Here is a 21,497-nt window from a genome sequence, read left to right on the forward strand (position 1 = left end):
AGGGAGTTAGTATCTTGTTTAAGGAAAAAATTCTCACTCTGCCACCCTCCTCTCTCCTCCCTATATAAAGCCAAGAGCCGTCACTATGATTACACCACTCCACCACCATCAGCAGATGCTTTTATGTGGCACGTTCCCAGTGAACCATTGGTGCCATAATCATACTCCATACACTCACCCTCAAGTGGCAAGCACCAGTAATGAAAATCGCTGTCAATGACTGTTGACGGTTGCTCAAGTGTTTGCTCTCAGTGCCAGAGCGTGGTTCCATGCTCCCTGTTGAAACATGAATTGTTCGCTGACCTCTGGAGTGCATCATTGTCAGGGTAACAGAAAAAAAGACATAAAATACAGGGTAAACATGATAACAACAAATATGTGGTGTAGACGGAGAGTATTTGAATTAAGTTTCATTTTATCTCTTTGTGTCCTTAATGATAAGAGATGTTTAGGACATTTACAACATGTATGGCCATAGCCAGTAGGGTTTGTAAGAAAAATGAAATGCTAAAATGAGGATTTGGAGCATATACTTGTGTGGGAAAGCCTCGCAGGTGGGAAATTATGTCCCATACAGACACGCAAACACTTTGACCCAGTTGACCCACTAAAAAAGAGTTTTTATGTGGTAATGCCATGCTGCCAGCCCACTGAGCTCACCAGCACTATGAATTAATGAATTTTGAGGCCTGGGATCTTTGCCAAGTGTGTCCCTGAAGGTTTCATACAGTGTTGGACTAATCTCCTAAAACATCTGCCTCCAGTATAAAAAAAAACAATTCTTACATATGTGTGTTATGTCTGTCTATTGGTCTGTTTAAATGTGTAGCCCACATATTGATCCTTACAAGAATGAGCTGTGTAATTATGACAGTATGAGATATTTCATGTAGTTGGGTTTAGTCCCCCGATGACCACCCAGTGAGTTAATAATCAGCAGCTATGAAACATTAGACTGCAATGACTGGGTCATGGAAAACTGCCAGGGACGTGACATTATTTGTGAGGCCATCCATCTCCAAATAGAGTGATTTTGAGCTAGTTCAGGCAGACGTACACTTGTCTGTTATTGCTTTTATCTTATATTATGTTGGGCATTTTACTTTGGTATTTTTTTTAATTGTCTGGCATTTCTATTTGTCCTGAAATGTTTCAATCCTGGTCCTACCATTTAAAGCACTATGTTTTGAAAAAATCTGTATAAACATTTTTTTGGTATTATTATTATTATGACTATGACATATACCAAACACAAATCAAGAACACCCCTTTGTGATAGGGCGGGCTATTTAAACTATCAGTGCCCTGCCCACTGGTTTGATGTTTGAACTACTAGCCTGCTGCTAACACTGTTCGTTTGCTAACAACATTTCCGAATCCACTTGTTACAAATGTCGTACTTCATTTGGAATCTTACATGCTAACATAAGTCCTGTTTTTGGTTTAGTGGAGTAGTTAAGCTATACATATCATCCCATCCTTTCGTCTGCTTCTGCTGGAATTCAACAATTTCACCAGTCATTCATCAGCTGTGGACTTTAAACGCCATTTCAAGCCGGAAGCAGTTTTCCTGTCAGCAATGATGGTAACTCTTACCAAAGATGTTTTACTTCGCTGAGACTGTTCCACTTTACCAAGGTACGTACTGCCTTTGCTAACATGCTAATGTTCAGTGATGTCTTAATTCTGCTCTTTTGTTTCTGTGCCTGGCATTAATGACATACATTGTTGATGCTGCTGGCCTGTTTCTCTGCAGATTTGTTTATGAACAGTGTTGTTTTGCTGATTTCTGTTTTTATGCTGCTTTCATCTACCTTTTGGGCCTACTTTGTGGTGGTGGTGGTTGTTGTTGTTGTTGTTGTTGTTGTTTTGCACAGTCAATTAGTATCCTTTTATTCTCATGTTTGAGTGTTTTGTGTGTTATGGGCGGATTGGTTTTGCCATGTATTTTTCCCTTCTGTGTTGTTTTGGTGTTTATTTTCTATTAGGCTATCTCCCTGCAAGCTATAGTAGAGCCTGATATTTCATATTGGCGTTAGGAAGGTAAACATAACTGTTTCTTGCATGCATTGTTTCTGTATAATAGAGGCTGCATAGTAAACTCAACATATGGTTTTGTCACACATTGTACTGAGGTCATCTCCACACACCTCATACTCAGCCTAGCAATAGTAAACCAATGTGTTGGGGTGACAGCTTGCTTTACTCTTTCGTATTATTACAGCTAACCTGCTTGAGCTCTTGTACTTAGTTTATGCATCTGCAACACTCAAGTCAATAGCCATAATGTTTTATCCATGTATGTGTACATGAATGCCATTTCACAAGACGACATTGTCTGCTCACGCCATTATCTTTTTGCAGTTTAATATGCAAAGCCTGCATAGCCATCAAGTGGGTTGTTGGTGGATTTAGCTACTCCCCTCAGTTCACAACATAATTTATTCCCTTCGTGGTCTCTCGTGCCAAGCAGGAAAGTAGGCATATGGCAGAGCTGGTACTTGTGGCTTATATAAAATTCACATAATTGCTGGTATCAGGCTCTGTGTCTAATGTGGCTCTTATGGGAAGTATTTATCACCACTCCACAGTCTCTGCTGTGCTGATCTTGGTGTATGGTTGTGGGGAGTGAATCAGCGTCTAGATGCCAAATATCAGTTTTGTATGACCATAATAAATCCACTGCATGTAAGTTGGCTGAATAAAGTTAAGGATTACGCATTTGCACATTTAACTTGGGCGTCAATATCTGTGTGCCCTTGTATGCGTGAGAAAGACACTACATTACTACATTTATTGTATGTACAATATAAAGATCTTGCTGTAAGAAGATAATTTATATTAGTCTGTTTGTGGGAGTATCTTCCTTTTGTCAATGCTATAGAAACATACTGTATGTGAGATTTATAGCTGGATTCTCCCAGTAAAAAATGTGTATGATGTCACTTGGCAAGGACAATAAATACACTACATAGCAGCTATTGTCAAGTCCAATTTCATGTCCACATAAAGCTCAATTACTGCTGATAGGGTCATAAGGGGCATCCTCTCTTCCAAGAAAAACAGTGAAACTACTGGGACAGATTTTCAACACTTCCTAAATAGAGTAGAGAGCACCAATTCCAGCTCCCTTCAGTAGGGAATGTATACCAACATATTTCCCATATTCCTGTACTTTATAGATATTAATCATATGATTAGATGGAGCACAGTGTTTCAAGGAGAATTATGTTTAGTATGAACTTGCACAACACTAAATCATTTGTGACTCATTACAATGTAAAAGCATGGATAACAACATTTCTCTCTCCTGGTTTCCCTGAATGTGGAACATCTGTGTGGACCATACTCTCCCTTGGGCCAAATTTAGCTCTGAAATGTTGTCAAATTGAGATGCCCATTTGATATCACCATGATGGAAGAGAATGCCTGCGATGCTGCTCCTGTTATTTTTACAGAGTTAAACTGGATCACACAGTGTGGGGGACAAAGCAGCACGGATACTATACTATATACTAAGTGTTATTAATCTACTCTGTGTGTACGCACAGCTTAGCTAATTGTTCAATGAAAGTATACCTTTATAAGGATTTCATTTTAATTTTAAGTTTCCTTAAAGATAATGTTTGGATATGTTTTGTGATGTAAATTATGTTGCTATCTACACCCATTATCTGCCAGTCCAGTTACGTTTCTGGAAAATATAATCTGGAATATCCTAACATTGAGCTGACTGAACTTTAAAACACCAACACAGTTGGTTGCATTATCTTTATTCACTCCCTGCTAAAACACATGAGACCATATAAACTGGAAGGGAATGGAAGACCTCTAATAGGAGTGACAGAGGGAGTGGATCAACAAGGTTTAATATAGAGCCAGTAAGGTATTTTGGGACCTGCAATACAAAGGTGAAAATACTTCCAGAGACAGTAATACAAACTAGGACACTGTTGCACCAAACACTGACAGAGGAAAACATTGACTTGGATGTAAAAATGTGGCATCAGCCTTAATTGAACAGTCAAACATTCAGGGTGTCAGTAACAACTACACATATATTTTGGTTGGCTGAAATGTAGGCTAACTGCAGTACATCTGAAAATTAAAAAACTTTTAATGGGATGTCGATGTTGTGACTAGACCTAAGTGACCTCACATAGGCAACAGTAACTATGACATTCACCCTCAACTAATCCAAATCCATAGTACAGATCAGTGCAGGCCCAGTGGTGTCCAATGTGGTTTCAGGATTAAAATGTTAAATTTCATAGCAGACTGAAATTGTCAGTTTTGTGCTGTCAGTAGAAATGGGGAATGGAAATATGAACTTTTGAGGGCCAGAGCAGCACAGGCCCAGGTCAGCCCCCACTGTATGTTATCAGGTCTCACCTTTCTAATCTTTAAGAAAAACACAGCCAACGTGCTCTTCATTTACATTCAAAACAGGCTCCTTTGTTTGCAATTAACTTTTGACTTGTGAACGTTTGACATGGTGTGTCATTTGGCCTTGTTCAAAGCACTTTGCTTTGGCTCCCTTCCTCATTACGTGGACTTGAAAAAATTTGTTGACTCCCAGCATCCACAGCTTGTTGTCAGATTCATTTAGATCTATAAACCCCTTTGAGGGTTGTGTCTCCAGTGGCCTAGCATGCGTTTGGCTGCATTACCAGATGTTGAAAAGTCAAATTCAGGGTCTGTAGCTACTTCACTGCTCTTTCTGCAATGTCTTGGCCCAGTTTCATGAAATACTTAACTTCTCACAAACCAGTCCGAGCCAGTGAATATGTGCACAAAGGACTGAAAGCACAGTTGCATAAGATTGCATTGTAAAAGTGGTCTGTCACAATACGATGACAGGAGAAACATGCTGTACTGGCCTTCGCAATGAAGACTGCACTTACAACCTTAAGCCCACCACTGAGAGGCATACACTGGAAACAGAATGTATATGATAACAACTTTAGTTTAAAATGGAACAGGCACATGGAACAGAAACATTATGTTTTCATATTTTTCTGTGTAATTAGGATCTTCAGATTTACAGTATATATCTTGCTGTTCAGTTTTAGTTATGATCTATGACAATATAGCAGCATATACATGTTTTTTTTAATGTACATTCTAAGGCCTTCTACTTTGATGGAAGTAGCATTACATTATCAGCAGCAGAAACAGCTGTGGTGTCTGTTAAAGCTGGAGGTAATGACAGTGAGGCTAATTAAAAATGAGACATCATTTACCTGCATCACATTAACAGAATGTTTATAACCAACTGTTTCAGTTGTTGTTTCCAAAGTTTCAGCTCACCAACTGAGACCCAGCAGGTAAAAGAAAACATAATTATCTAAGCAGGAAGCTCCTGGACATTGATCCAAGGGGAAAGCACTGGGTCCGATACCATCTTAAAAATAAGTAAATGTGTGGGGCGGCCTCTAGCTCACCCGGTAAGAGCGTGCGCCCCATGTAGGCTGAGTCCTTTGCAGCGGCGCAGGTTTGAATCCGACCTGCTGACCTGTGCTGCGTGTCATCCCCCATCTCTCTCCCCCTTTCATCTCTATCCACTGTCATTATCCAATAAAGGGAAAAGCCCCCAAAAAATAATCTTTAAAGTAAATGTGTCTCACAATCAGTGATCCATAGCTTTAAAAGCTAGGATGTAGAGACGTTTTCTTTGTTTTTAACAAAAATAAAATAAAAAAAGTTGCATCTGATAAAGGTTTGAAAGATAAAAAAAACATAGCATTCTGGAGTTAACTGTCTTAACACTTAACAACTATGACCAAGAGAAACTGGCAGTACGTAAATCTTGGCAAACAACAAAGGCTGCAGGCATGATGGCTAACCGGGTGTTCAGATCAAAAACAGCTGCTTTGGTGGGGGCACGTTGTTTACGGTACTGATGATATGAGATGGTCATAATAGTAAATCCATGAGTTTGAAGAATTTATCAGGCACCGAGTCATTGCACAGCAGTTTGTAATATTATGACACTGGATTTGACAACTTTGGAAATCGAAAATCATTTGGTCGTCCTTCGACAGTCATCAGGTATACAGTAGAATTTCTGCATTCACGTTAAAGTAAGTCATCTACATCAAATGCATGTACTTGATTGGCCTACACAGTGCCTTGTGTTGCTGCAATGTTTTTACATTGTTTGCCGCAGTAGCCTAATTGAAATGTATGAGGGGGCTGTTTGTTTTTACATGGTGCTGTTGTCTGTCTGAACACAGCCTAAGGACAATTGCTTTAAGCCGTCGGTGTGGTATTGAATCAAAACATGGGAAGCAAAAACAAAGAACCAGAGGTAGAAATGACATTATGTGGAATACTGTCTGAGAAATGTAACCCTGTCAGACAATAGTCCAAGGTCCATATGACTGGGAACCTGCCAAAATTCAGCTTTGCTGCAAGTTTCCCGCGACTTTACATTAACTGAAAGTCCTTGCTTGTTCTCCTGTTTGCGGTTGCTTCCAGTTCACAGCACAATTGTCTGATCTTATTCTAATAGAAACTAGTTTGTTAGAGTTGCACTCATTAGCAGCAACTGTCTTTTGTATTTGTTGCAGTAGCATACTTAATATCATTTTAAAGGAACACGCCGACTTATTGGGAATTTAGCTTATTCACTGTAACCCCCAGAGTAAGACAAGTCGATACATACCCTTCTCATCTCCGTGCGTGCTGTAACGCTGTCTGACGGCTCCAGCATTAGCTTAGCCCAGCACAGATCCTGCAGGTAACTGGTTCCAACTAGCCTACTGCTCCGAATTGTGACAAAAGTGACAAAATAACACCAACATGTTCCTATTTACATGTTGTGATTTGTAGAGTCACAGCGTGTACAAAAAACAACGTAACATGAGACACAGCCATCTTCTAACAGCAAACAAACTGGGAACTATATTCTCAGACAGGATTGCTGCGAGCATATCACTCCGCCCATGTACTATATTCTTCCGCCTGAGAATATAGTTCCCGGTTTGTTTACAGTTAGAAGACGGCTGTGTCTCATGTTACGTTGTTTTTTGTACACGCTGTGACTCTATAAATCACAACATGGAAATAGGAACATGTTGGCGTTATTTTGTCACTTAGCCTACCGGTGACAAACAGGCGCAGTAGTGTTTTTGTGTTTTTAGCTGAGCTGAACCGGAGAATATTCGGTTAAAACAGATCAGTGATGCTGTTTTGTCCCCATTGTTCTCTGTGAAGTTTGCTGGAGGGGTGTAATGTAGCACTTTATGTGGAGTGAGCACTGCAGCAGACTCTGTTTAAAAAAAAATAGCCTTTTAAATGCTACATTGCTTGTAAGGAAATAACAGGAGTAACAGGCGAACTAGCTTTAAAAGTGACATATTTTTTTTTTAAATAAGTGCTGTGCGGTGGATCTAATTCATGCCGATGTGAAGAATGGTTAATGTGAATTTCGAAAAGTTACTAAACAAAAACTAAACTAAAACTAGTAATAAATATTTAAAGAAACTTTAAAGTGTTAAATTGAGAACAGAATTTGGTGTGGTGGTAGCACTCCCCCCCTGCCACCAACCCACCCAGACTAAAGCAGTCAACCTAGGGGAAACACTGAAGGGTGTATTTACAACAGAATAAAACAATATTCAGCCATTTTGTATCAAAGATTCAAAGTTTGTCTTAAAAAAAGCTCAACAAATTGTTCTCAGAAACACTTATTAAAGCGGCACGATCAGTAACTGGGCCTAATTTCCAGTTTAGCATCAAGGTCTGTGAAGTCTCTGCTTCCGGAAGTGTCAAAGGATCAAAAATAAGCCAGAGGTATTACAGTTAAGAGATCCCATTTATATATCCCATAACAAAATGCAGTCATTAGCACGCAGGTTATTGAGTCAGTGGTGACTTGTGATTGGTCAGGTCTCCGTGTTAGGTTATGTCCAGCCAATCGGGTCGCTTGTGAGGCTTGCAGGTGTGAACATCCACCAAGTCCTCGCAGTCTTTGCACTCCACAGCGCAGCACCACTTGAACTTGCACTCGCACTTGGTGACACGTTTGACACGCATGGTGTCGTAGCCCCGCCCACAGCACATGACCTCACAGCCGTCCGTGCCTCTGGAGGACTTGTTGCACACTCTGCCTGCTGTGCCCAAGGAGCCTGTAAAGAAATGTATAGATTAGCGTAAGAGGGGGAAAAAAAATCATAGTTATTTTCAAGCATAATGAAAAGTAACATTTACTTCACAGCAATGTTGTTGTATACACCTGCCCTTTATTAACACACCATGAAATATACAACATTTTTGAGTCGGCAAGACAAATATGCTACATCTGACAGTGAATGTTTGGTATTTTTGTTTAGTTTTTTCATTAGTTAAGGGGTGGGACTAAATAAAGGTATATTCTTCCCACTCCTTTTTGTATATGTCAAAACAAAATAGTATTTGTTATACCTCTATGTTTTCTAATTTGTGTAATATTTTCTGTATAAATTTTTTTTTCTTTTACAAGTTCAAAATAAATTTCAATCAAATCATCTACATAAATCTACTTCTCCAATAGCCTAGACCATATATTCATTATATATACCTAAAATAGAAGTATTTTAAACTAAATAAAGCGCTGTAACGAATCCAAGCAGCAGTTGCTGGTTGTATTTAGCCGCTACGGAGCAGCAGTTGTTTAGCCGCCAATAGTTGACTGTGAGCCGGCTACAGGCACCGCCAGATGACGGCCCTTTCAGGGGCCATGGTAGTTGAGTTAAACCAGAAGAAGTTAGCGTCATGCAGCGATGACAGTTAAGTTTAGGCACCAAAACAACTAGTTAAGTTTAGGAAAAAGATTGGATTTGGATTAAAACACACCAGGTGAACAAACAAACGAGCGTTTCCTGGGTGAAAGCATTTTGTTTTTGCCGCATAGTGAACTCCACTCTCTGGCTTGAAAGTGCTGTGTTTTATGTTGACATAATGTGCTATTACATTTTGAGTTTATTTTCCATTGGATATTGAAGTGCAAAAGTGTTTTGGCATGGCCGGCCGAGTGGCACTATATCCATGGTATTGGAAGGGTGGATTTAATTCTTGCATGTTTTTGTTTTGTTGTTTTGTTCTGCTTTCTTCACAAATCGCACCCTGGCTATAATGCTCTGTAGAGCTGAGGGGCACAGGAGGGTTGGGTGATAGTTCTAACTATGTACCTTTCCTATTACAGTAACCAAATTAAGTCTTGAGTAACTCTTCTTCAGTGGTTGTTACTCCTAGTCACATATCAGCTCAACTTAATTGCATTTTGGAAAACCTCCAGTTATTGACATACTGTAGAAATGCTAATATTGGCAGTTGACCACCAGAACACCAGTGAATATTTTGATGCCGAAAACTGAAACTCCAAACTCTTTGGCATGGTATTGGCTTACAGACACGCTGACAGAATAGTCTCAGAGACCAACACAAAGGTGATGTACTCAAGTGTGAAATCTAAGCCAAAGATCAGATGCCATGTCTAATAACAGAGCATCCCTGAAGTAAAGAGAAAAGGATAAGAGGAGATATTCCCTTCAGGCTCTAGGGAGTGGAGCCTTATACTGACCAAAGGAAGGATTTGAAAAATAAGTCTGCATGTATCCTTAGGCTATGAATTCCTATACAATGGAGATTAGTGGCGAGGAGGGTCATAAGCTCCTTTTAAGATCACCTTTTAACAAGGAAAGACAGCCTTTCCTTTAGTGAACACACACCAAGCTAACAGCAGGGAGGAGTGGGAGAATCTCAAAGTACCATCATGTCCCCTGCACATATGCACTAGCCTACTACTTACCTAACCTATTAATAGTGAGCTAGTGAACTCCTTCACGCTCTATTGGAGGGGCTGGATTGGAGGAGAGAGACTGAGTTTAACAAGGTAAAGCAAACACTAGGAATTAAATGAGATGTTAAAGGTCAAACCATTGAACGTTAAGCTGTGAAAGAATGCAAGCCTTCAGTGGATGAGTCTCTTATTCTCATAGATTTTTTTAAGTGACACAGGACCAACCACCTGTTTAACAATATACTCAATTGTAAATTTGGTGTTGCAATATTTTATATTAAAAATAATTTCATTATTTTACACCTCATCATGCACATTTACAGCCACTATTGTCTTAGTCTTTGGCCCTCATTAAGGAAAGAACGTACCACCAAAAACCAGCATAAAACCGGCGTATGGTCATTTCCACGCAAAGCTCGGCCTTTATCAATGTGGATGTGAGCGGAGGCTACGATCAAATCTCACGTCAAGTTTAAACATGTGTATGCACGTTTTCAAATCAGTGTAGACTTGCAGTGCAGGATATAATCAGTTTAACAGGAGAAGGAGAAGTCCTCAGTTGATCACTTATTGGCATCTGGCTCTTTTAGAAGACCTTAATGCGCTGGTACAACAGTGCACACGTATGCACGTGGGCCACGGTGGAGCGCTCCATCGGATTGATTAAAGGCAGGTTGCTCTGTCTTGCACCAGCGGCGGGGACCCTATACACGCCAGAAAAAGTCTGCAACATTGTTTTAGCCTGCAGGGTTCTCCACAGGAAAACAAGGTGCCATAAATGTAATCATGGAGCCAGATGACCCGATGCCAGCTCACGGTTGCCTGGCTGTGACTCATGAAAAAAGAAAAAGAAAAAAGAGTAAAATGAGTAAAATAAAAGCCACTGCGTAAACTCCGGTACTGTGTGTTTATTTAAATATAGGTACACCTATATGTATGCATAAGAGATTGCAATATAAGCCTGTATATCACTATTACGACTATAGCATACATATGTCAAAGATGTATAAATTAAATAAACTTCAGCTGGAGTCCGATTTACTACGGCAACACTGTTGACCGCATCAGTGATCTCTTTCCATTCCGCATTCTTTCTACAGCCTTTAATACCAGTTTTCAGGTTGCCAAATAGTACACACGTTAGTGCAAATGAACCTGAGATATTAGGGTTTCAATCTCCACCTCTGAAAAGTGCCGCTTCTCAGCCCGATTATGTCTCGCCACGTCGTAAATTGTAGGGGCGAGGCCTCAAAACCCAGAATACATTAGGGCATGATATTTAAATTACAATTGTTTCCAGCCACTGCATTTATCAATGTTCGACCATTCTTACGCTCTGATTGGTGTGATACGAACGTTTCATGAATCACACGTGAAGCCTGTCTTAAGATGATTTTTGCGCTCATATCTGTGCTGGTTTCTACGTTAGGTTGATAAATGAGGGCCACCATGTCCCACTCTTTTATTCATGTGCATCTAAAGTATCAATACACATTTTTCACTCTTTGCAAGGAGCTCCTGATTTTTCCACTTTTTAAAAAGCATAATCATACAAAAAAAACAAATTCTTTATTCATTTACTCACCTGCTGAGCGGTCTGTGAGACAGTAATCTGGTGAGTTCTCGACATACACTAACTCATTCTTGGTGCTTCCCTGGAAGTCCTTGTCAGCCACCATAAAGCCCGTGCCGTCCTGGTTCATGGTCACCTCGATGGCTGTGTTGTACTTCTTGCGAAGGTAGTCTCCAGTTCGCCTGAAGTCTGACATCGCCAGCCAGCAGGTCCTCAGAGAACACGAGCCACTGACCCCATGACACTTGCACTCCAGCTTCATAAAGCGCTTTACTGCCTAGAGCAGAGGTCAAAGGTGACAGGGTGTTAAGCCTATATGATGTAGCCTAGGTGTGATCAGCCCTGCTTCAATCTGACTGGAGTTTTCTTTAAGCTGTGTTGCTGCAAAGCCTTTTTTGAAACAACCTGTCTTGTCTGTGTTGAGCCTAAAACTAAATCAACTGATGAAAGCAAATTCCTAATATATGCTGTTGGGAGAGTTGATACTTACTTTGTTGCCTGTTGCCAGGAATGTTGTCTTTACCCAGAGGAATATTTTACTCTTCTTCTCTTAAAAGGGAAGTCGAGTCGTTAATTTATCACTTGAGATCATCGGTGGACTACATAAATAAAATGCTCTTTCATGGTATATTTAATTTTATATTGCGATACTGATATTAGAGCTGGGCAATATATCGATATTATATTGATATTGTAATATGAGACTAGATATCGTCTTCGATTTTGGATATCGTGTTATGGCATAAATGTTGTCTTTTCCTGGTTTTAAAGGCTGCATTAAAGTAAAGTTTACATTATTTTCTGAACTTACCAGACTGTTGTAACTGTTCTATTATTTGCCTTTACCCACTTAGTCATTATATCCACATTACTGATGATTATTTATCAAAAATCTCATTGTGTAAATATTTTGTGAACGCACCAATAGTCAACACTACAATATTGTTGCAGTATCAGTATCGAGGTATTTGGTCAAAAATATTGTGATATTTGATTTTCTCCATATCGCCCAGCCCTAATTGATATTTACATATGTTGTGAAATAGTGAATTTTCTGGAAATTTTGATTGGAGCGCTAGTATAATTGATTAGTCACTAAATATTTAAATAGATTTTTGAGAAATTACATTTTTCATGGTTTTCTGAGGTTTTATAGACCACACGATTAATCAGTCAAGTGAGAAAATAATTGGGAGATTAATCGCTTATAAAAATGATCGATAGTTGCAGCCCTAATTGAGATATAGAACACAACCTGTTGGGAATGTCTTTTTTTGTCTAATCCAGTAAAACAAATGGTTAACAAATAAATGTTTATCATATTGATGCAAAACTCAAGGACAACTTACTAGCGTTATATATATATATATACAGTGAGGAAAATAAGTATTTGAACACCCTACTATTTTGCAAGTTCTCCCACTTGGAAATCATGGAGTGGTCTGAAATTGTCATCGTAGGTGCATGTCCACTGTGAGAGACATAATCTAAAAAAATAAAATCCAGAAATCACAATATATGATTTTTTAACTATTTATTTGCATTAGCATGATACAGCTGCAAATATGTATTTGAACACCTGTCTATCAGCTAGAATTCTGACCCTCAAAAACCTGTTAGTCTGCCTTTAAAATGTCCACCTCCACTCCATTTATTATCCTAAATTAGATGCACCTGTTTGAGGTTGTTAGCTGCATAAAGACACCTGTCCACCCCATACAATCAGTAAGAATCCAACTACTAACATGGCCAAGACCAAAGAGCTGTCCAAAGACACTAGAGACAAAATTGTACACCTCCACAAGGCTGGAAAGGGCTACGGGGAAATTGCCAAGCAGCTTTGTTGAAAAAAGGTCCACTGTTGGAGCAATCATTAGAAAATGGAAGAAGCTAAACATGACTGTCAATCTCCCTCGGACTGGGGCTCCATGCAAGATCTCACCTCGTGGGGTCTCAATGATCCTAAGAAAGGTGAGAAATCAGCCCAGAACTACACGGGAGGAGCTGGTCAATGACCTGAAAAGAGCTGGGACCACCGTTTCCAAGGTTACTGTTGGTAATACACTAAGATGTCATGGTTTGAAATCATGCATGGCACAGAAGGTTCCCCTGCTTAAACCAGCACATGTCAAGGCCCGTCTTAAGTTTGCCAATGACCATTTGGATGATCCAGAGGAGTCATGGGACAAAGTCATGTGGTCAGATGAGACCAAAATAGAACTTTTTGGTCATAATTCCACTAACCGTGTTTGGAGGAAGAAGAATGACGAGTACCATCCCAAGAACACCATCCCTACTGTGAAGCACGGGGGTGGTAGCATCATGCTTTGGGGGTGTTTTTCTGCACATGGGACAGGGCGACTGCACTGTATTAAGGAGAGGATGACCGGGGCCATGTATTGCGAGATTTTGGGGAACAACCTCCTTCCCTCAGTTAGAGCATTGAAGATGGGTCGAGGCTGGGTCTTCCAACATGACAATGAGCCGAAGCACACAGCCAGGATAACCAAGGAGTGGCTCTGTAAGAAGCATATCAAGGTTCTGGCCTGGCCTAGCCAGTCTCCAGACCTAAACCCAATAGAGAATCTTTGGAGGGAGCTCAAACTCCGTGTTTCTCAGCGACAGCCCAGAAACCTGACTGATCCAGAGAAGATCTGTGTGGAGGAGTGGGCCAAAATCCCTCCTGCAGTGTGTGCAAACCTGGTGAAAAACTACAGGAAACGTTTGACCTCTGTACTTGCAAACAAAGGCTACTCTACCAAATATTAACATTGATTTTCTCAGGTGTTCAAATACTTATTTGCAGCTGTATCATGCAAATAAATAGTTAAAAAATCATATATTGTGATTTCTGGATTTTTGTTTTTTAGATTATGTCTCTCCCAGTGGACATGCACCTACGATGACAATTTCAGACCCCTCCATGATTTCTAAGTGGGAAAACTTGCAAAATAGCAGGGTGTTCAAATACTTATTTTCCTCACTGTATATATATGTATATATATATATATATATATATATATATATATATATATATATAACGCAGTTCTCAAACTCCATCTGCTGAAAGCTCTGGAAAAGCGAGTGAAATACAAGGCTATTTCCAAGATAAAAAATGCTGAAGTTTGATTTGCCATATTGCCTACTGTACAATGATAAAATGTTCTAACGTTACAAATTAAACAAAGCACCATAGTAGATTAAACACCTCAGACGGACTAACGTTAACTACATTATTTAGCTAAACACATGTAAAGGTACTTTGGTGGATTTTTAACCTTTCGAAAGCCGACTGGACTTGCAACTGCGGGTGGGGCGTCCTCTGGTAGGAATCCTAGTATCGTAGGCTAGCTAACGTTACTGTTCTAGGTGATGTTACGCTGGTACTGCAAATGCGTGTGATGGATCCAAACAATAGTGTGACCAATCTCATTTAAAAAAAAAAAAGCTCTAATGCTTTAATTGCGGTTGTCAAGTTATACAAAATAACTGTGATTTATGTAAAAAAAATTGCGGTTAGACAATTATTTAATAATTGTTACAGGCCTGGTATAAATCAAACCTAAGTATTAAAGGGATGTCTAAAGGGGTACTTGATACAAACCGTATACAAAAATCTCACAGTATTCACACCGTCAATGAAGCGATCTTTTGCATACATCGTGGTGGCGTATGTGTGCTTACTGGGATGCCTACTTGAAGGAACGTTTTCTGTAAATTATTGATAGTATCTATTCAATATAACGAGGTCAATTGTCGTAAAATGTGCTCTTGTCTCTCATAGTCTCTTAGAGTAGGGCACAGGCTCATACAGTAAATCTAGAAATAAGTCTTAAATAAGTATCAACATTAAAATTAAAGCTGCTGCTCACCATCCGACCACACCGGTTGTTGTGCAGGTTCATCAGCGCGCGAGCGTCTTTCACCATCCTCTCTCGAGCATCTACGAAGGCCTTGGCAAATTTTATGCCATAGTTGATGTTGTCACTGCATCCACCCCAATCAAAATTGCCCTTGTCGTCGCTAGCTTGCCCTCGCTTGTGGCCGTCGCAGTTGCAGATCTTTAGCTCCCCCTGACTGCAGGCCCTGGTAATGGCGTAGACCACTCCTGCTGACGAGATGGCGTACACGAACGCTGCCTCACGGCTGCCTTGGGTGCACAGGGAAGAGAGGTGTTGCAATTAAGTTCTTCAGAAAATGTCTTGTTTACAATGGAAAATTGTTTGCAGATTTTCTTACTGCCACTTTTAATTAGTATTGTAAAGTCGGAAACCACGCTTCAACTTTGGCTTTCTTTGGTAAGAATCAAGCTGTTCTTTTAGTGCCCGAGTTTACTGTTACTGCTCAGTAAAGCAGTCTTTCTTCAGTATATTCCAGACCGCAGGAGCACAGAAATCAGTCCATTTATGGTGGATGGTCCAGACAGAGGTAGCAGCATGTGAGCTATAACATCACAGTCCAGCCGACTCTCCTTTCACCTTTTATTTTGCACAGATGGCAGCTTTCTCAGTCGCTGGGCTGTGTTTTTCTTTCAGACCAGAGGACATTTTGGGGGTTATTTGGTCTGGCTTTCCCACCCACCTCCTGTTCTCATTCCTGCTCACGCAATGAAGCAGAACACAGGCGATATGTCAGGGAGTAAAGCTTTGTCTGGCTGCCAGAAACATCTACCCAAATATTTACATCTCCTATTACTGTTTATACATCACCAGTGTGGATCTCCAGATCTGCTACTTGTTTTCGGAGAACATCCACTTACCCCATCTTCCCTTATTCCAGAGAAGGTAAAAAAAAATTAAAAAAAATAAAACACTTTCTCTTTCTGTTTGTATTCTAGAGCAAAGTTGATTTAATGACACCTATTAATTCTCTGCTTATCTGGTAACAGCATTGACATTTACGAGGATGATTAACTTGAGTGTCACTGACGTAAACAACCACTGTCACGCACGTACAAAGAACCACACAGATAGAAATCCCAGTCACACACGTGCAGACTCACTTCGCAGCATCACCCTGCCAAACACAGTGTGGTCCCGGTCCAGCGTGCTGCAGTTCCAGCGGTGGTGTCTGAACTGGTGCTGGCACTCTTTGATCCACTCTTTGGCTCCCTCACCGATGGACTGCATCAGGTCCGGGTGCCGCTGGCACAGCTGCCGCTGCTTATTCACCAGGCCGGGAATGTTATCGCAGATCACCCGAGCACCCAGCGCTCCAATGTACCTGCAGACACAGTACTCGTCGTGATAAGTTAAAAAGGCACCCTACCAATTTTACACATGATGTTTATTTATAACGCGGGCCTACAGCATGACCTGTGTAATGTCGTACGGTGTATTGTCTTCTGTGGCTCTGGAGGAGCTGTGTCAAGCCTCTATGATGATGTCATAATGATCAGGGTTATCTCAGCTTGCTCTTATGTGGCATTCACGCAGTGTCGGCAGAATGTGATTTGGGAGTGTTCGTGCATTATTGCTAGATGATTACCCTTGCTGATAACTTTTTGTTCATGCCAATAAATAGCTTGAATTAGCTACATGTACTTTTGCTGTGTTGTGTATTAGTAGTGGTTCATTAACAAGTAAATCCAGGTACAAACAAACTGTGTATCTTATATTAAATAGCTGAATAAATTGTATTAGTATTAATATTTGATTTAAGTGTAACTGTCAGCGATGGTGGTTTTACAGCCATTTTGCCACTAGTCTGTTGACTTTTTTGGTCGTTTTAATGATCAAGTGGGAGATATTGAATCCATTAAAAAGATCCCAATATCTTCAACTTGGTTGGGACCAATTCCTTGTCCCGACCAAGAAATAGTCAGGCCCATAACCCTCCTATCCCCAAACCCACTATAAAGCTTCAGTTTCACTTTTATACACTTTGGTTTTTGTAGTAAACAAAAACTGAACTTTAACTTAAACTAAAGTCTTAATGAGTACTGGGACGCTTTTACAGTACAGGCACCATTTACACACATATTCACACACTGTTGGCCGAGGCTGCCATACAAGATAATCAGATAAACGTTTATACACACATTAACACACCGATGGCACAGCATCAGGAGCAATTCGGGGTTCAGTGTCTTCCGATTGAGATGACCGCTCTACCACCTGAGCCACAGCCGCCCCATACAAGATGCAATGTGTTGGGAAGATCCAGAGATGATAGTAGGGCAGATTTTGTTATTTTTGGACAGAGCCAGGCTTGCTGGTTCCAGTCTTTATGCTAAGTTTGTTAGCCGGCTGCTGTTTGGAGCTTCATATTTATCATACAGATATAAGAGCCATATCAATCTTGTCATCAAACTCAATTCTCAGAAACTCAAACAGGAAAGCGAATAAACGTATTTCCCAAAATGTCAAACTTTTCCTTTTATATTGAGTTTACCAATTGGACTCTCGGCGTGTCTATTTTTCTTCACATCCATACCCCTACTTGAGACTCAGATATTCAGGAACATCGAAGAGATTATTAAATTCCTCACGTTCAGTGAAAAACACCTCTTTCCCTGTGACAGGCCTTTGCTTCCTGCTCTTTTCAGACATAATCCCTTTCTTTTGTAGCAACTCCTAAAAGGGCGGATCACATGCTGGTGGTATTGGACATGAGGACAGTCATCCTCAGTGCAAGTGACCACTCAGGCCTTTCCCTCCCTGCCTCACAGATCAACCATATGCAGACGCAGCCCCCACCCCTCTCCTCCCTCTCTCTCTCTCTAAGCCTGCACGCTCCACTCTCCATCCGGATATCATTATAGTCCCTAATCGCAGCCACATTTGTGTCGCCTGGCCTCCGAGACAGAAACGGACGTAGCAGGCAGTTTCCACTCCTGTTATGGCTGTCCCAGTCTTGTTTTAACTGCTACTATCTGCCTGAGCAGTAAAGCAGAGCAGAAGCACTACTTGTGTTTATTGTGTGTCGTACATTCTGGCTGTGCCAAAAGACCCCTGACTGTCTCCAAGAGGACACACACATAGAAATAGAGAGGGAATGGGTTACTGTGCAGCAAGACACATGGAACTCATCTAAATTATTGCAATAGTTAAAAATAGGCCCTAACAATGCAAAGCAGGATTAAATAAGTATTAATCATCTGGACACAAAGCTTCCAAGCCTCTCCTGTTCTGTGTCTCTCTCTCTTTCTTTCTCTGGAATTTGTCAGTAATTGAATCCCAGGTTTTTTTTCACAATGTATTTGCATAAGAGAGCAATGGAATTACACAATGCAAAATAGGATAGCATATACTTTCTTACTTACTCTCTTGGGAAATTACCATTCATAACCTTATTTACAATTTTTTTTTTCATCTAAATCCATCTGTAAAGCCAAAGCTAATTGGTATGGGGTGCAGAGCCATAATTCAAAGATAAAGGAAGAAAACATTAAATGTGCTTCAATGTGGTTGGTTAAATATAAAGTACACATCAAATACAATTTCTGTAAGTGTGCCTTGACACATGAGAACAGCTATTTCAGGTGGGTGTGATAAGGTGGAGAGGGTGGGGGGGCTTTTTTTTTCCTCCTCTGAGCATTTAAAACCTCAAGAGAAATCATCAAGGGGCATTTATTCATGCACCAGCGCCTGCACCTGCCACTTGCTCTGGGCGAGATGGATGGATAGTGGTGATTCCCCCAACACCATTAATCTTTATAAACACATGACACACATTGCTGTGCTGAATGTTTCACTTTGCATTGATGTTTTAATTATCATTATCTTTTACATCAGCAACAAAAATTCCCATGCAGAGATGAACTGAGATGAAAATGTTCCAATTTGTACCTTATATTGGACTAGCCGAGTTGTAGGTTTTTTGGCAGTAAATCAAGCGAATGGCTTTATCAAGATTACGTTTTAGATCATGTTTGGCAAATAAGCAGAAGAAAGTTGGGTATCCCTTTTTTGCCTTTTTCACGGGAGCATTTTCCATCCTTATACCTGACATAGGAAAACTAAGAGCAAATGGTTAACTAGAGAGTAACATTTTGATTTTAGTTTTAGTCATGCATCAGAACCTTTTTCTACGCTTGCATTTATAACTTCACTTTGGCTATTAGTTTTACGGATGTAGCCTATAGGCTATGCTATCGACTGTTATTAAAACTGATCTAAATGATCAGATCAGAAAATGCACTCTCACTCACCACCACGATGAATCCACTCTCGGTGTGAAAATGAGCAGGAGCAAAATAAAAATTAAGTATATTTTAGAGATGGGTTTGGAGTGATGTTGGATTTTTGACCCATGTCTGATCCCCATAGCCCTGCTGCTGTCTGATAAGCTGCGAAATTTCATCAGACAAAACATGTTTCTTCCCTTCATGTGTTGGCAAAAGCTGCACAATCAGGTGTGAATGTCCTTGACGATTGTCTGCCGTCCATCATCGGAGAACTTAAAGCGCTTCACAAGGAGGAAAAGTGCTTTTAAACTCCACCAGTTAATATTTAATAATGCCATACAGATTTCCTGTCAGTACATCCATAATCTTCATTGGCATCGGAGATTGTAATTAGTGCCTTGGCAGAATAAGTCCTCCGTCTATGTATCTAAAAGCCTTTTATTAGCGATACATTCACCTTTTCTCCTCAGTTGTTGCGCGCCGAATTTAATATCACTACAGCTGCGGGTCGTAAAGCGCAGAATCCGATGCTGTAACACAGTACCGAAAGCAAGAAAACTCTCTTAAATCAGATACGAGTCGAGTGGAAGAACCGTTTCCGAGGATGGGACAGACATTGTGCGCACCTTTCCTTCTGTCGCCGGGAATGAAGATGCGCACCGCCGCGCTCCGCTCCGGTGCGTCAGCTGTCTGTGACCCCCCTCCCTCCACCCTCCCACCCCTTTGTCTCAAAATTACAAATAGCGGTATGTAGACCTACAGACTGCAGGAAAGGAGATGTATATATTTAGTTTGGAAAGTAGTCCCTGCCTGTGATATCTACGTATCCACATACGTGTTGCCACTTCAGAACAACCAGCCTCACCCAATGATATTCCTATAATATTTGCCTGCACTCACCTATCATGTCATCTTATATCTAATGGAATTGAACAGTATTTATTGTTCACTGTGTTATGTCTCGGCATTTTGCACAGTTCAGTTTATTAGTAGTTCTCTAAAATGACTCTTGACCAATAAGGACTGGGTTATAACCACACACTTAGTGTTTGGAAGTTGTGCAACTGAACCAAAAAGCCTCCTGTGGCAGCCATGTTAAATAAAAAATGTATTCACAGAGATAATTAATAGTATTGATACAAATGAAAACATCAGACCAAACGTGTGTTTCCAATGAATACAAATTAGACGGGTAGGTCATTTCTGATGTTTGTGTCATCAGTGTAGAGCAGATGTTTATTTGCTTGGAGACCTTCAGCTATGAGTGGTCAAGCTTTCATGCTTTGACACTTCATTAAACAGGAACTTAGTGTCTCCATAGAGATAGGTAACCCTTCCCAGGGGGCATTTTAGACAGTGTTTGATATGCCTGCTAGCCCAGTATAATTGATTTCAACGCAATGCTCTTGCAGAATTAAATGGATTAAAACATTTTTGCTGTTGCGTGGAACCCTCTTAACTAGTGATGTGTAAGATTTTAACTGGTTCAAGAAACCCATTTAAAAGGCACTTTCACAATTGTAAAATATATACAGATTTCAGTCCTAAAATTAAACTTGTTTCCCAAGAAGTTGCCCAAAGGTTTCATCAGTTAAAATAAATCTGCCTCAAAGGGTTTTTGTTAATCTGTGCAACAAATTACACTATCCTCTGGATGAAAGGATAGCCCCCCAAAATAAATAAATAATAAATAAACTTTAACACTTTAACCACAAAAAACTAAACAGATGAGAGATTTAGCTTCCAGGATGGACAGGCATGCAATAGATGTCGTAGGCACAGAAAAGACAGAACTAATAATGGCCAAATTACACTAGAATGACAATATTTGGTAAATAGACTGCTTTGAAAAATGTGTTTCTTGGAAGACATCAAGCAACTTCCAGGTGCAACATAGACTGGTAGGACTTGAACCACACAAACCCCTTTCTACCACAAAGACCAGGAAAGAGGACTACATGTATAGTACAAACAAGATGCAAAATTCAAGGATACCGTTCATAGAGAGGGTC

The 21,497-nt window shown here is 40.3% G+C and overlaps 2 protein-coding genes across 2 annotated transcripts in view; one reads left to right on the forward strand and one right to left on the reverse strand.

The window, feature by feature from the left end:
* The first annotated feature begins 1,304 nt into the window (after positions 1-1,304).
* Positions 1,305-21,497, forward strand: part of LOC114554578 (potassium voltage-gated channel subfamily D member 3) — a 143,952-nt gene continuing 123,759 nt past the window's right edge. Inside the window, exon 1 of the mRNA XM_028576502.1 lies at positions 1,305-1,638. The gene's annotated coding sequence lies outside the window, so the exon portion shown is untranslated. The remainder of the gene's footprint in view (positions 1,639-21,497) is intronic.
* LOC114554580 (protein Wnt-2b-A) lies at positions 7,068-20,178 on the reverse strand. The gene is made up of 5 exons (XM_028576504.1): positions 19,510-20,178; positions 16,360-16,580; positions 15,230-15,507; positions 11,370-11,634; positions 7,068-8,132 (listed from the first exon to the last, which is right to left on the reverse strand). Exons 1-5 carry the CDS (start codon positions 19,686-19,688, stop codon positions 7,903-7,905), a joined length of 1,173 nt encoding a protein of 390 aa, XP_028432305.1. The 5' UTR covers positions 19,689-20,178; the 3' UTR covers positions 7,068-7,902.

Source organism: Perca flavescens, chromosome 4 (assembly GCF_004354835.1).
Source record: "Perca flavescens isolate YP-PL-M2 chromosome 4, PFLA_1.0, whole genome shotgun sequence".
NCBI lineage: Eukaryota > Metazoa > Chordata > Actinopteri > Perciformes > Percidae > Perca > Perca flavescens.